The sequence below is a fragment of the Vulpes lagopus genome, chromosome 2 (genome assembly GCF_018345385.1).
Source record: "Vulpes lagopus strain Blue_001 chromosome 2, ASM1834538v1, whole genome shotgun sequence".
NCBI classification, from domain to species: domain Eukaryota; kingdom Metazoa; phylum Chordata; class Mammalia; order Carnivora; family Canidae; genus Vulpes; species Vulpes lagopus.
The window spans coordinates 5,285,052-5,302,339 of NC_054825.1; the positions used below are offsets into that span (position 1 = coordinate 5,285,052).

The window sequence follows — 17,288 nt, forward strand, 5'->3', positions numbered from 1 at the left end:
GACAAGGGATGGATGTTCTAGAACATATACGGAAAGACTGCACAGAGACAAGAAAAAGACAGAAGCCAAGTAAAAAAGAGTCATACTTATCAACAGTGTACAAGGAGTCCAAGGGCTTACCACGTATGAAGAGACAGCTCCAACCTAATAATAATCAAACACAATTTTACTGCACAAATTTTACTGGTAAAAATGGTAATGATGTAGAATATAGGCACAGCCCTGGGCACTGGGGGAGAGTGGAGCCAACAGCAACCGAAAGGCAGCAGCCTGAGCCACCCAGGTGCCCAATAAAAAAAAAAAAATATTAAAAAAAAAAAAAAAGAAAAAGAAAGGCAGCAGCCATCCCTACCTAGGCCACACAGCTTGCAACCAGCACCCCCAACCTGGGAATGCATCCCAGGGGAAGACATGCGCACACCCATCCATGCACGGCGGGATGGATGCACAAGGCTCGCGGCAGCAGGACACAGAGGGTTGCAAGTGGAGGAGATCCGAGTGCCCAGAACTGAGAAGGCTGTGGGTAAAACACAGGGGGCGCACACACAGCAGTGGGAGCTGTGACCTAAACATATACTAAAAATATACAGGGGTGCATCTTAGAATATAGCTCGGAATAACAAAGTAACAAGCACACAGAGAGCTACACCCACGTCTATATGCATGAAAAGTACACAGGCATGCCACACAGTACAACACAGGCAAACAAAAAAATCCACTTAAAACACAAGTTAAACGGTTTTCTGTGGGAAGAGGGAGGAGAGAGAGATGAGCCACGGGAATAAAAGGTAGGAAGTCCTTTTGGTTTTTTAATGTTATAATAATAGAGGGAGTTTCTTTTTTAACTGCCTTCCTAGGCAAAATGAAAACCTATCCTGTTCCTCCCCAAGATTATTTGCATTACATTCTTCCTTCAACCAACTGAGCCCACACACTGTGTGCCAGAGACTGCACTGGACAGAACAAACTAGAGAAAGAGATGGGACCCAGTCTCTGCCCTCCGTGACCCCCTAAAACAAGCAGGGGCCAAACCACGTTGCAGGGCAGAGATGTCAGCATGAAGGAGAGAGGACATCCCTGCCCCGGTCTCTCACAGGGGAGGGAGGGGATCTAAGAGAACACAGACCAGGCTGCTCTAAGGGGAATGAGCAAGAGGGGGTGAGGCTAGGAGCAGGAGGGTCCACGGTCAGTCAGCAGCAGTACTGGGCCAGTAACTTCTTCTCCCAGGAAGGGCTCACAGGTGGTCTCTATGGAGTCAACTGGCATGCTCCCAGCAAGAGTCCCGCACCTCAGAGACAGGTAAAGATGGGCAAGACACAGCCCTGAAACTCAGGGGGCACAGAATCCAGCACAGGAAAATGGAAACCAAGTCAGCGAGCCCCATACAGCGTTCTCAGCAGAACAACAGGAGGAACACACGCACATCCATGTCCAGGGGTGGTGCCAGGAGGGGACAGACCAGGCCGAGCGAGAGAGGCCGGACGCAGGCAGCAAGGAGCTGTCACCCAGACAGGTGAGCTTGTACTGGGTCTTCAAGGAGGACTTGTGGTCAGTCAGATGGAGGAGGGAGGAGTCACACCAGGCACAGCAGCGTGTGGACAGGTGCATTCACTGCGCCCTGAGAAACCAGGCAGCAAAGCCTGGACATGCACGAGGAAGCAGCTGGACTTTCTTCAAGGATGGACAGGCGAGGACCACATCACCGGGTCCTGGGATCTGCCCAGTTCACAAGTAGCTGCCTGAAGATGGACAGGACGTTCATTTGTGTCAGGTGTACGGTGTCCTGTGCCCTAAGTACTGAACGGCAAGAGAGCCAAACTCCAGAGGCAACCAAATCCTGTCCTGAAGGACAGCATCCACGTGCACGGTGGGCATTCTGGAGAAAGAACCAACAGGTGTCCTGCATGTAACATTTTGCAGGCACCACAGGGGCAGATCCAGCCCCACAGCTGGAGGCTCTAGGAGCAACATGACCACCCTCAGGTAGACAGTAACCACAGCTACGGGGCCCTTCCATTGGGCCAGGGCCAGGTGGCCAGTCGGCTGCGACCAGTCGCAAGGGATGCTTGCTGAGTGGAGGCCGGCTGGAGGGCTCACAGGTCCTCAAAGAAATGTGAACCTTATCAATTTGACTGCCTCTTTCAATCTGTCATGGGTTAAACTGTGTCCCTCAAAATAGATGTCGACGTCCTCACTGTATCTGCGAACATGAACTTATTTGGAAATAAGGTCTCTGCAGACGATCAGGTTAAAATGAATTCATTACAGCAGGCCACAAACCAAAATGACCGGTGTCCACGTACACAGGGAAAGCAGAGACACAGGGAGACTGCCACAGAAATGAGAGTGTTGTATCTACAATCTAAATGCCACCAGAAAAAATAAAATAAGGGATCCCTGGGTGGCGCAGCGGTTTGGCGCCTGCCTTTGGCCCAGGGCGCGATCCTGGAGACCCGGGATCAAATCCCATGTCAGGCTCCCGGTACATGGAGACTGCTTCTCCCTCTGCCTTTATCTCTGCCTTGTCTTTGCCTCTCTCTATATATATGACTATCATAAATAAATAATAAAAAAAATTAAAAAAAATAAAATAAAATAAGATTAAAATAAAATAAAATAAAATAAAATAAAATCCACCAGAGACTGTTGGCAAGCTGCCAGAAGCTGGGGAGACGTAAGGAACAGCACCTCCCTCAAAGCCCTTCAGGAGAAGCAACCCTGGGCAGCCCCAGTGGCCCAGCAGTTTAGCGCCGCCTTCTGCCTGGGGTATGATCCTGGAGTCCCAGGATGGAGTCCCACATCGGGCTCCCTGCATGGAGCCTGCTTCTCCCTCTGCCTATGTCTCTGCCTCTCTCTCTCTCTATCTCTGTCTGCCATGAATAAATAAATAAAATCTTTAAAAAAAAAAAAAAAAAGGAGAAGCAACCCTGCAGATGCCATGATTGCAGATAACCGGCTTCTAGAACCCAGAGAGACTACGTCTCTCCGTTGAAGCTGCCCAGTGTGGTCCTTTGTTATAGATGCCCCAGGAAACTCACACTATGTCACAAGACCTTCAGTTAACAGATGCTCAGACACAAAAAGGAAGTGAGGTATGGGGCACCTGGGTGGCTCAGTGGTTGAGCATCTCCATTTGGCTTAGGGAGTGATCCTGAGGTCCTGGGATCAAGTTCCACTTCGGGCTCCCCGGAGGGAGCCTGCTTCTCCCTCTGCCAGTGTCTCTGCCTCTTTCTGTGTGTCTCTCATGAATAAATAAAAAATAAATAAAAATAAAACCTTTAAAAAAAAATAAGTGAGGTGCATTTTGTAAGAAAACACATCATTACCCCACTTAAAAAATACAGATATTTTCAGTTCCAGTGTAGTGGCTGAATCAAAAGAGTAACTTCCTAATCTTTGCACATTGTCTGCAAGCTCCCTGACGTATGGCATCTAGCAACAGTGTAGAAACAAGCAGGTGGCAGGATCGGCATATGCCCTCGGCCACTCAAGAGTCACTTTATAAACACAGGATCTTGGCTCACCTCTCCTGTCTGGTTGAGCCAGGACACTGCTTAATGGCAGGGACGTGCCCTCAGTGACCCCTCCATGCTCCTTCCACCCCCACAGTGACCTGGACACTGCTTCTTCTTTGTCCTCTGCTCCAGGCCTTCATGAGCCTGCGAGAGGTAAATTAACCATAACTTAAAGGTAAATTTGTTCTTTGAACCTTACTATAAAGAGTGATCATCTAGAATTTATATTCTCTGCAGAAAGCCAAGTAATATCCTGAAAAGGATCACACAGAAAAGGAAAATTAAGTTTGACAAACAGAAATACATTTTCTTAGAGGAAACGTAGGAGGGGAGAGGAGAAAAGAAAAAAAAAAAAAAGGCCAAACTCAAATATGAGCCGTGAAACTAAAATAGAACAAAAGGAAAGAGCAGAAAAACAATTATTCCACTTTTATTTGATGAATAAAGACACCAAGTTTCCCAAAGTCAAAACTACTTTCCCACAAGCCTTTCTCTGATCAGATTCTGATTAAAACCAAAATGACAGTTGTCAAAGAAAAGGAATTAGTTTTGTGTTAGAAGGTCTCTACAAAGACTGGAATAGTTTAATCAGAATCTGGAAGACTGACTAGCCCGGAAACTAAATGCTCAATGAGGAAGCCTCTACCGTGATGCTCGCTATGCAATTTTTTTTTTAAGTCAAATGTATGCAAGGATCACTGGCTCATCCTAGGATCCCACTGCTTAAAGAGTACATTCTCCTTAGGAAGCAAAGAACAAGAGATGGCAGTCCCCACATACCCAGGCCGACCGGAAATTGCTATCTATTCGGGAATGACGTCATTGCCCAGTGTTTATTAACCAGGATTTCAACTTCAACTGAAAGAGGGCAAACATAAAAAAGATGTAAGAGCATTTTTCCCTTCAGATCAGTAAAGCGTCTGAGATGAGAGGTCTGATCCTTAACCTCTACTTAATTTCTCTGTTTCCTCTCAAACATTGGCAATATATACTGAGAGCAGATAAGGCAATCCAACTGTCAGCTATAAAAATTGAAAACAAGCAGAAGGCACCCATCACAACTACTCATTCACTTAAGGACAGGGTCTGTTTTCGCAGAGTTACATCTGCTTCCAGGCATACGCCACTAAAGTTGATTTTTTTTTCCCCCAGTAGGAAGATTTTAGGGTTGAAGATGCAAATGAACTGGAATTCTAAGTCTGAACACAACACAAGGGGAAGTAAGGGACATGGCCATGGGTGTTTTAATAGGTTTGTGCTTCCCGGAGGTGTCTGGGAGGAGTACCAGAGGAGCAAGTTGCAGCCTGCCTAGTGCAGAGAGGCTCACGGCCGCTTCACTCGTGTGCAAAGTGGATTCTGCAGACTGAGTGTGAAGTCCAGTTTGCCAATCACTGTGGGACGGCTGCACTCTCCTCTCCTAGCCCCACCTCCTACTGGAAGGGTTTAGCTAAATTACCACCCTCAAAGCAATTTTTCTATTGAAACGATCCATTTTAATCAGTTCTTTTCATTCATCTGCTATATGGGAGTAACCCTTTCCAGCAGGAAATAAAGCCACCAACGCTAATTACACAATTTTACAAAACTTCCAGATCCGCGGAGTCTCAGAAATCAAGCCCATCATTGCTTCCCTTCTGTATGTGCCACAATAACCACAGGGTAAAAAGGAAGGGTGGGCCGTTCTAATGCTATCCAAAACACTAAAGATAAAAACTGATTGCATGGAGTGCCTGGGTGGCTCAGTCGATTAAGCAGCTGTCTTGGGCTCAGGTCATGATCTCAGGGTCCTGGGATCGAGTCTTGCATCAGAAACCCTGCCCAGCGGGGAGTCTGCTTCTCCCTCTCCCTCTCCCCCACCCCAGTCTCATGCACGCTCTCTCGCTCTCTCTCTCCTTCTCAAATAAAGCCTTAAAAAAAAAATTGTGTGAAAATCCAAAGACACTGAGAAACTACCATCACAATAGTGTACTTACTAGATTTCTAACCTATTGGACAATGATTGCTTCGCTGGCCCACATCCCACACAATTGTCACAATGCCTGTTCACCCCTAAGAAAATGGGGTCAAAGAAAAAAAGAAACAGTTTTGGTTCCTCTGTTAACAAATCTAAGTGAGAATGTAAGAAGTCTCACCACCCGCATTAAACACATCAAAACAGTAACTTAAACACGAAAATGTCTTAAATGTATTTTTTTCATAGTTTTCCAAGTGGTCAGTTACAATCAAGATTCACATACATTTGCAACAAAGGAACCAAAGTGTTGTTGTTTTTTAATGAAAACAGCTATTTCCACAGAAAACTTTAGAGGTGAAAAATTAGAATTTTTAGCTTTAATTTCATCTTAATTGAGTATATTATTCGAACAATGAAGAGACCTCGCCACAGCCCTCCCCAGAAATGGCATCCCTCACACAGGAAGATGGATCACAGGCACAAGAGTCACGAGGACACCTATTTCTGAAACACGTGCTAAAACGTGCTAACTGCCCAAAACGGTAAGAGAAAAGACACCAAAGGTATACGCACCTTCGTATGTTTCCAAGATGTGCACAGTGTCTCCTATTTGCAAAGAAAGCTCATCTGCTCCCCTGGCATCGTAGTTATAAAATGCTGCGAAGGAGAAACAGAGGTAAGAAGACATTAGTAGAGGTCGAAGTGACTTTGCTGGCTTGTGTCTGCTTGTTTTTCATCCTGAAACACATTCACTCTGCCTAGATCAGCCTCTCTGATAACCTATAGTAGCCTTTTCTTTCAAGACACAAATATTTCTTCAAGTAGAAGAAGTTCAGAACACCATGCAACTGTGATTTGTTTGTTTTTTAAGTGCGGCCCTGAAGCACTCTAGTGGATCAACACAGTGTGGTGGTGGCACAGAAACGGACACAGACCAAGAGAACACGGTGCAGAGCCTGGAAATAAACCCACACTGACATGGTCAATAGAGATGATGGGAAATCTGCCGTTTTAAGCAGCTTTAAGTGTCCAGCACGGCGGCAGCAGCATTGAGAACGTTGTACAACCATCACCACTGTCACCTTCCACACCTTCTTCATTCCTCCAAAGAGCAACTCCACGCCCACAGAGCAAGGACCCCCGTCCCTTCCCCGCAGCCCGAGGACGACCTCTATCCATTTTGTGTCCCTAGGAACAGGTCTGCTCTACCTGCTTCATAGAAACACCATCAAACTATAGTGTCCTTTTTCCTATCTGGTTTCCTTAACCTAATACTTAAAGGTTTGGGCATACTATACCATGTATCAGAACTTTGTTCCTTTTTATAGCTGAATAATGTTTATAATAGAAAGAAAAGTGATACTGTTAACATTTTAATTATCACTTCATACACTGTATTTTCCATTAATACACTTCCTGAGGGGTACCGGGGTGGCGCAGTGGTTGAGCATCTCCCTTTGGCTCAGGGAGTGATCCCAGAGTCCTAGGATCAAGTCCTGCATCGGGCGCCCCGCAGGGAGCCTGCTTCTCCCTCTGCCTGTGTCTCTGCCTCTCTCTGTGTGTCTCTCACGAATAAATAAATAAAATCTTAAAAGAAAAATCCATTTCATGAAATACTTTCTAACTATGAATCAATTACACATGGGCTGAATAACTTTAGAAACCAACCTGATTTTTTAAATTATCATATAACAAATAAATAAATCAATAAATTTTAAAAGAAAAATAAAATAATCATACAACCAATGCCGATACTAAGCCAAAAAGCTTACATAACAATCAAATAGGCAAAAATATGTCCAACATTGTAAGAAATTCTTTAAACTGGCAATAACTCAACAAATCTCTGAAATCCCCAATGTGTATCCTGACTTAAAGCAGTTCCTATTCCTTTCAGATAAGCACCTAAAAAAGTAATACCATTAAATGGAGACCACACTTTTGCTCAAGCCTGATGAGATAACGGTAACTATCACCGTGGAAAAAGGACATTAGGAAGTGTTTAAGATGCTAAAATACTCAAGTAGTCTACTCTCTTAATAAAAAAAAAAAGAAGAAGAAGTAAAAAAAGAAAGAAAATACTGGAGAAAGAAGAACAAAGCTGTAGTCATCAAACCAGTATGGTGCTGGCACACAGACACATAGGTCAGTGGAAAAGTATGGAGAGCCTAGAAATAAATCCATGTTTATATGGTCAATTAGCCAACAAAAAGGAAGGAAAGAATATGCAACGGGAGAAAAAACAGTCTTTTCAACAAATGGTGCTGGGAAAACTGGACCACTTTCTGGAACCACAGACAAAAATAAACTCAAATAGATAAAGGACCTACATGTGAAACTTAAAACCATAAAACTCCCGGAAGAGAGCACAGGCAGTAATTTCTCTGACATCAGCCATAAAAACACATTTCTAGATATGTCTCTTGAGGCATGAGAAACAAAAGCAAAAATCAACTACTGAGACTAAAAAAAAAAACTTCTGCACGGGGAAGGAAATTATCAACAAAACAGAAAGACAAACTACTGAATAGGAGAAGATATTTGCCAATGACACATCTGGTTAAGAGGATAGTATCCAAAATATACTATAAACTTATACATCTCAATACAAAAAAAAAATCTAAAGAAAAAATGGGCAGAGAACTTATAGATATTTTTTTTTTTCCAAAGAGGACATACAGATGCCCAACGAATACATGAAAAGACGCTGAACAACCCTCATCATCAGGGAAATGCAAATCAGAACCACAATAAAATATCACCTTATACCAATCAGAATAGCTAAAATCAAAGAGACAAGATGTAACACATGCTGGGAAGATGTAGAGGAAAAGGAACTTTTGTGCAGTGTTGGTGGTGATGTAAATTGCATCCACTGTGGAAAATAGTCAAAAAGGGTTCTCAAAAAACTTAAAATATAAACATCATGGGGCGGCTAGATGGCTCAGTGGTCGAGCATCTACCTTTGGCTCAAGGCATGATCCCGGGGTCCTGGGACCGAATCCCTCATCAGGCTCCTTGTGAGGAGTCTGCTCCCCCCTCTGCCTGTGTCTCTGCCTCACTTTCTATGTCTCTCATGAATAAATAAATAGAATCTTAAAAAAAAAAAAAAATCATATGATCCAGCAATTCCACTACTGGGTATTACCCAAAGAAAATGAAAGCACTAATTCAAAAGAATATATGCACCTCTGTGTTTATTGGAAAAATAAACAGCATTATTTACAACAGCCAAGATACGGAAGCAGCCCAAGTTTTCATCAACACATAAATGGATAAAGAAGATGCGCTATATATACACAATGGAATATTGCTCATCCATAAAAAAGAATGAGATCCCTTCCATTTGCAACAACATGGATGGACCTAGAGGGTATTGTGCTAAGTGAAATAAGCCAGACAAAGACAAATACCACAAGATTTCACTTATATGTTGAATCTAAAAGAGGAAACAAATGAACAAAGAAACTAGAAAACAGACACATAAATACAGAGGTTGCCAGAAAGGAGCTGGATGCAGGATGGTTGAAACAGGTACAAGTAATGGGCACCTGGGTGGCTCAGTGGTTGAGCGTCTGCCTATGGCTCAGGTCATGATCCCGGGGTCCTGGGATTGAGTCCCACCTCGGGCTCCCCGCAGGGAGCCTACTTCTCTCTCTGCCTATGTCCCTGCCTCTCTCTGTGTGCCTCTGATGAATGAATAAATGAAATCTTTAAAAAAGAAAAAGAAAGAAAGAGAAGAAACAGGTACAACTAAGAGGTACAAACTTCCAGTCATTAAAACAAAAAAACAAAAAAAGAAAGAAAAATACAGTGATATAGTGATGCTCCTCCTTTCCAATGGATCTTACTTAAAAAGAAAGCAGACCAAATGTAAAACTCATCTTCAAAATTCTGATCGTCTCATCCATCCATCTTGAACACCCTACCAGATGAAGTTATTCTCACTGTGTCCATCTCTAAAATTCTCCTTGATCATAGCATGTGCAAACTCCTCCAGCAAGCATGGTGTGCCTTCCACCAACCACACAGTATGGGCCTTAGGAGCGTCCCTGTCCCTGCTTCTTCTCCCTGAACGACAGTAACCAGCCTGTCCCACACCTGTATGGGCCAACTTACCCCCCCACCACCATCGAACGGTCTTTCAACCAGGTGCACCTGTTCAGAAAGCCAGGCTCACTATGTTTCTCAACCCCTTCTCCAAACGTCTCCCACCACAGCACACCTGCTGCAGTCTGCCCCATACCTGAGCATGGGTAGCTCATGTATGGGAAGGCAGTGTAGGCCTAGGTACCTTCCTGGTTCCCATGTCCACCCGGCAGACGAAATACACAGGTAACGTTTCTACGCCTGAAGATCCGAGGGACCTCCAGCAAATTACCTATCCTCTCCATATTCACCTTTCCCCATGAAATAAGGCTCTTGATATCTACACCTTGCATGACCATGTGCATTTTGTGTCTTAAAGACAATGAGGCCACTGGCAGATCTGGTGATTGGGACACTGGGTGTCCTGCAGTGAACACTTAGTAAATGATAAAGACTCTAATTGTGGTTGGGAGCATTTTGCTGTTACTGCAATAAAGACTTCTAACACTATCAGAATCCTTTTTAAAAAGCCAAAGCGAGGAGATAAACACACGATAAGGAAAATCAAAAAACATGCATGTAGAAAATTCTATTTTCATAGGTATTTTCCTCTATTTCCACCAAAATTCATAAAATTTAAATGTCCTCAACTGACATAAATGGCTATTAGTAGTTATTAAGTTTATTTAGCATTTTATGGTGAAGTTTAACGAGAAATAACTGCATTAGGTAAAGGAAGCTCGGAGCATATGCCAGCCTTTCCTGGTTCAGCATAACTATATTCCTAAGCCTTTAGGAGTCATAAATGCGTTTCTCGCAGTTCTTAACAGCATCCCTGCCAGCATGCCTATTCTGTTAGAGATGTGCAAAAAATAAACACATCAAAAATAATAAAAATAAAGCAAAATGAACATGTCCACTATAAACACATCCAGGCTCATGTGAATTTGTAAGGCACATACATAAAAATCTCTAAGTACCTGCCCTCTTCCTCTCTGAAAAAGGCAGACAAAACCAGTTGTGGGAAGAGGAACTTCAAATTTAACTATGAAATGAGCCTTAAAGACCCGATTTTATAGATGAAAGGGAAGGTTCATGCCTGGGGCCCCAAAAGACACAGCAGAGCTAAGACCACCATAGTGGCTGCGCAGCCTTTGGCCCTTTGCTCTTACTATCACAGCCTTAAAAACCTTTCAAAGGCAAACTGAAAGACTTTACTACATAAGATTATTGGCCAAAGGAGTGGGAGGGAGGGGGAAGTGTGGTAGATAGAATGATGCCCCCCCCCAAAGACATCCACATCTGAATCCCTGGAACCTGTGAGGTGTTACCTTATGTTGGCAAAGGGGACCCATGCAGGATTGTCCAGGGTAAGTATTTCAAGTGGGGTTGCTACTCCTGGATTATCCAGGTGGGACCAGTACAATCAGAGGGGTCCGTGTGAAGGAGGCAGGAGAGCCTGAGTCAGAAGATATGATGCAGCAAAGGTTACAGTGGTCAAGGAAGGAGCCACAAACCCCCCGGAACACAGGTGACCCCTGGCAGCCAGGAAAGGCAAGGAAGTGGAATCCCCCAGGACCCTCCAGAAGAAACACAGCCCACACCTTGATTTTAGGACTTCTGACCTCCAGAGCTGCAATATCATAAATACATATTGTTTTAAGCTCCTGGGTGTGTGGTAATTGGTTACAGCAGCCATGCGAAACACAGAGGGAGGTATGCGCAGGACAATGTAAAAGGAGTATTTTGTAGCTAATTTATTCACTGCCATAGGCAGCCGGGGCAGAGGTCCCAACTGCAAGCATCTGAACCTGACCAGCCCAATGCTAAGGTTCCCCAATTCTTGGGTGATGGAAAAATGAATACAATGCAATGATTTTTTCTTAAACCCAGAAGTATTCAAGACAAGAGACTATTCCGAATTCTGGTTCTTTGACCTTTAAAGCGGTCCCTCTTTGAGGGGTTGAGCAGGCTGAGAAAGAGGAGAAACTTCTTCTTTATTAGTATGACAATGACGGATGACATCTGGGTTTTAAAATGTCTTTACTTGATAGAAGCACAAAGGCAACCTCTTTACAAGTTGCCCATTTGTCTTATTTTTCGGATCTGTTAAGATCTGGGAATGATTCCACAAGAGAATGTGGTCATCCTGTGTCCACTCATATCTTTGCATCCACCCTCATCTGGCTGGTGGGCCGTGTGCTTAATATATTCCTCCTCCTCAAACCCATTTGCCTTTTTTAATAGCCTGGCTAAAGCCGGCTGTCACTGGGTATACGCGCACGTTCAGCAGAATTTCTCAGTCCTGGACTGTGGAGCCCAGTGCAGCGGCTTGCTATGCTGCTCATGTGAAATGAGAAAGATGCAGAGATGAACCCAGCATGAAGGTTCTTCCCCAGAATGGCGGGGTTTTTTCTTTTTCTGGAAGAGTCAGCAGCAGCCCAGAGTGAGTAACCATATGGGTCTTTTTTCCCAAAATTAAAAATTAATACGCTGGTCTGTGCCTCACTTAGTTTGAATGGATCAGAGAGACACGAAAAGGCAAAGTCATCACCTCTGCTCAATCTCCTAATCACCCTAAAAATGGCTGCTTGGGGATATAAGGAAGGAAATGTGGCTCATAAATGAGAGAAGGCTTCCACCTACACCCATATCATTCCTAATGCTAACAGCAATGATGCTGTGGATGAAGCTGCTGCTGCTGCTGCTGATGGTACAACACTGGGATACCTTGGATCATGATTATGATCATGGCAATGGTGGTGACGATGGTGACGACGGTGCTGGTGGTGATGCTTGTGATGATAGTGATGATGGTGGTGATGATGACGATGGTGATGCTGGTGGGGATAGTGGTGATCATGGTGATATTGGTGATCATGGTGACAGTGATGGTGGTGGTGGTGATGGTGGCGGTGGTGGTGCTAATGGTAGACAATGGTGATGACAATAATGGTGGTGGTGGTGGTGGTGGTAATGACAGTGGTGACAGTGGTATTGATGGTGACAATGCTGCTGCCGATTCTGGCTGACATTAACTGATTATACTCTATGAGCTAGACAATAGACAAGGGGCTTCACATGTTCAGACTCATTTCACCCTCACAACAGTCCTATGAGGGGGAAATAGAATTTTTCTATTTCTTTCATCAGAGCTTATAGCAGCTTGGAGTCTGCTATGCCTGAGCAGCCCCCGGAGAGGCTGTACAGGGCCAGGGCCAGCCTGAATGAAGGACCTCCGTGCCAACACCTGCACAGACTCTTCCTCAATCCCTGGCCAGTGTCAACCACAGCCCTCCCTGGGCCTCAGATTGCCCTCCTGGTAGTTCCCCTGCAAATCACAACATCCAGCCTGGAGTTCCCAGACAGGCAAACATGCCTGCGCATTTCTGAGGTCCACCAATGTCCAAAGCATTCTGCTAATGGACTTCTAATTCCTTACAAAGAAGAACTCAAGTTGAGGTAATTCCAGTAATGCAAGGTTGGTGTAATATCCAAAAACCGATCAAGGTAATTCATCACATTAACAGAGTGAAGGATGAACAGTCACAGGACCACCCCAATTGGTACAGAAAAAGCAGCTGAGGAAATGTAATTCCTATTCAGGGAAAAACAAAAAGCCAACTTGACTAATCTGACATTAGGGAAAAAAACTACTACATCCATCAACCAATTTAACAGATAAAAACACAGAACCCTACAGAGAAGTTCTGACTTGCTCCAGGTGACGCAGGGATTGATGACAGCCCTGAGACCCCATGTCGTCCCTTCCAGACTGTCTCCATCACCCCACACTGCCTGACCCAAACCTTCTCCACCTCTCCCCACAATGAAAAATAACATTTTAGCTGATCTCCTTATATAAGCTCTCATTTCTTCTATCACCAGTTACCTTCCTGAAATCTTACTCCAAAACACTGTACTGTTTCCCTTGGCTTTGTGAATAATGGGTAAAGTCTCCATCATCCAAAGCCTGAGGGATGGGACTTGAACTTACCTTTCCAATCTCATCTCCCCACTCACACTCCTCCAGCTCCCCCCCCCATCCCATGTCACCCCTGCGGCCTTCTGAAAGCTGCTCTGCCTCTGGAAATGCCTTCATCCCTCCCTCTACGTCTGAAGGCTCCTTGTCTATCCGTGTTTCATTTCCCATCCTTTTCCAGATCCTTCCTGAATTCTGACTTTCTCCGTTGACCAAAAAAAGGTATGTGCATACCTCAATTAATTGCTTGTTCCACAACTTTTTCCTACAAGCTCTCTGACATCCCATGGCCTTGCAGGAATGCTTATCTAAGTATCTGTCTCTCCCTCCAGACCAGATTTCCTTGAGGGAAGTAAACATTTATTAATCACTGGATTTCCCACAGTAGTTAATAACATGCCTTGCAGGCAACTCAATAAAAATTCACAGAATTAAACCAGATCACCATGTATTCCTTCTTGTGTGGTCTGCCATAGAGTGAGAGCAAAAACCCTGTCCTCTACAGAAAGATTTAGGAGCCCAAAACTTATTCAATCACTAAGAAAGAGACACAGCGTTAGCTTTCCTGTTTTTGCTTTGGGTCTCTTTGCATCTAATGAGAGAACTCACCATCAGGGCTCAGATGCAAAGCCTCCTTAAAGCATCGAAGGTATGGGCCTGACCACACATTACTTCTAAAATCTGCTCAGCTCTTTCTATCCTACAGGGTCTCCTTGAAATATGACTTCAAGATTTCAAGTAGCAATTTAAAAGTTAATTAATTCTTTTAAAAAGTCAATTTTTGAAAATTAATTGCTCTGTTTTTGATCTCATTCCCTTTGTCTTGCCTTCAGTTGGAAAAATAAATGTTCACTGGCGTGCTTCTCAGAGCTGGGGGAAATGCAAACCATATCCTTAAGGAGACAGGGGCAAGGGGCCTGTCTGCCTGCTACAGGGCTTCATTCTAAAGGGCCATCCATCCTCTGTCTAGTCCATGCCAAACATATACACTTGGTATTTCCCAAGACGCTAGAGGACTCCTGCTCTGGTCTAGTACCGAGAGCATGGTCTCAAACCGTGCTGGGGTTTGAGAGATATGCTAGGCCCATTCAGAATATCTAGTGAATAAAGAACCAGAACATGATTGTATATATTTCCTTTGAATTTCACTCTGGACAGAGACCAGCCCTGTATCCAAAGTCTGTATTGGAACTGGGGACTAGGTTTCCTAAATTACTTCTTCAAAAAGACACTGGCAGCCACACCATTACTAGTTTCTATTTCCCATAAGCCAGTCCCCACCCCGGCCCCCCACTCCGATTTGGAAGCATATCATTCAGGCAAGGTTAGAGTTTTCCAGAGCCCTGAAACATACTGAATCAGAACACTGCTTTTGCCAATAGTCTTCATTTTCCCAAGCAGCTAAAAGTACCTGGCAACAGCAGGACCTTTAAAATGGATGGATGGATGGGTGGATGGGAGGGAGGGAGGGAGGGAGGGAGGGAAGATGAAAATAGATGAAAGACCTAAACATAAAAGCTACAACAATAAAACTCTTAGAAGAAAACACAGGAGATAAACTTCATGGCCTTGGATTTCACCATGATTTCTTGGATATGACACCAAAAACAGAGGCAACAAAAGACAAAATAGATGTTGAACTTCATCAAAATCTTAAATGTTGGTGCACCAAAGGAAATTATCAACAGAGTGAAAAGGCAGCCCACAGAATAGGAGAAAATATGTGCAAATCCTATATCTGAAAAGGAACCAATCATCAAGATATTTAAGGAATTCTCACAATTCAACAACTACAACAAAAAACAAAACACAATTAAAAAATGGGCAAATCACCTGAATAGACCTTTCTCCAAAGAAAATATACCAGTGGCCAACAGGCACATGTTAGGATGCTCCACATCACCTACCAGTCAAGTCAACTCGCTGCATGACTGGTATTAAAAAACAAGAAAACAAGTGTTGATAAAGTTGTAGAGAAATGGGAAATCCTGTGCATTGTTCGTCGAGCTGTAAGTTGGTACAGCCATTGTGAAAAACAGTCTAGTTGTTTCTCAAAAAATTAAACTTAGAATTACCATATGGCCCAGCAATTACACTTCCAGGTATATAGCCAAAAGACCTGAAAGCAGAAACTTGAAGAGATAATATGTACAGCCACGTTCACAGCAGCCCTACTCAGAATAGCTAAAGTGTGGGAGCAACCCAAGTGTCCACCCAGCTACGAATGGATAGGCAAAATGTGCTCTGTCCATATAACAGAATATTATTCAGTCTTAAAACGGACAGAAGTTCTGACACCAGCTGTCACAGGGATGAACCTTGAGACACGATGCTAAGAAAAATAAGCCAAATACAAGAGGACAAATGGGGCATAATTGCACCTACATAAGGGACTGGCGGGGGGCGGGGGGGTGCAATATTGGTGTTTAAAGAGTAGAGAGTTTCAGCTGGGGAAGACGGAAAGTTCTGGGGATGGATGGGTGGTGATGGTGGTGGTTGCACCACAATGCAAATATACTTCATGCCACAGAACTGCACACCTGAAAGTGGTTATAATGGTAAATTTATGTTACATATACTTTACCATGATAATTAAAAGGATGTAAAGAATAAAAGGAAAGGCTGCTAGAGAGAATGAGAAGGTTCCTAGTGGATTTAGCATCTCCCATTACTGGGAGCTGTGAAATATTCAGTGGGTCCAGTGGCTGCACCTACAAGGTCCCTGAGGGTGTAGTGGCTTCCCTCCCTTACCTGGTAGTTCCACACATGAGGTTCAACCGGAAGGAGAACCAAGAGGAAATTAGGGGTGATGGGCTCAGGATCAAAGAACACCTCCAGGTGTGTGTGTATGTGAGAGAAGGAGAGAGAGACAGACAGAGAGAGAGAGAGAGAGCACCACATTTCTAAAAAGGATACCACTTTCAAAGTTTCAAAGTCACAGAGTTACTTCTTTTGGGTTCTTATCTTTCTTTCTTTCTTCGGAACAGAGATTGTTTCCCAGCCAAGAAAATCCCCCATGGCAGGATTTCCTGCAACGTTTGAATAACAGAATCAAGGAATTCATCTAAATAATTACAAGACAGAGCAGGGGCACAGCAAGATAAAGGACCTGTTGTTTGCTATTCAGGATTTCTTCTTGCCTTTTGGATGGAAACAGGTGGGAGGGATGGTGAAGATAAGAGTGCGAGAAGAAATGTACAAAAGAGTCCTTTCTCAAATTCTAATGGAACTGACAGACACAATTCAGAGATATTTTAATGTCTTTCTCAGAATGAAATGTCACCATGCGCCTGGCCCACAGCGAGCCAGCGACCGCCTGGCTTCTCTCCGGCCCAGGAGGTCACAGTGTCCACAATACACGGGTTTCTGAGGAAAGACACTGGCGTGTGGAGGGGTGTTGGCTTTACTGTTTTGTCCTGACAGGAAAAATCAGAGTCCACTTTTCAATCCTTTTGTCTCTCATAAACTCGGTGCCAGGAGAGAAAAACCACTGACTTCATTATGGGACAGTCTTTGCAAATCCACCCACAAATAAGAAAAGACTTGGGCTGACCTGAAAACTATCTATTTTTGCATTTCACTCTGCTCAGCAGCAAAGAGGGGTAGAGACAAGATGGGGGAAAGATTCCATCTCTTTAATCATCCTTCTCCAAGACAGAAAGGTTACTGCTGCTTAGGAAAATATATGCTAGAGACCTAAGAGCCCAGCTGTTACCCCTGACCATGGGGGAATGACAAGGACCTCACC

The 17,288-nt window shown here is 44.0% G+C and overlaps 1 protein-coding gene across 2 annotated transcripts in view; it reads right to left on the minus strand.

The window, feature by feature from the left end:
• Positions 1–17,288, minus strand: part of DOCK1 (dedicator of cytokinesis 1) — a 497,787-nt gene that overhangs the window by 434,399 nt on the left and 46,100 nt on the right. For both annotated transcript variants that reach the window (XM_041744687.1, XM_041744686.1), the window contains exon 2: positions 6,043–6,126. In XM_041744687.1, the coding sequence (XP_041600621.1) occupies positions 6,043–6,126 (84 nt within the window). The remainder of the gene's footprint in view (positions 1–6,042; positions 6,127–17,288) is intronic.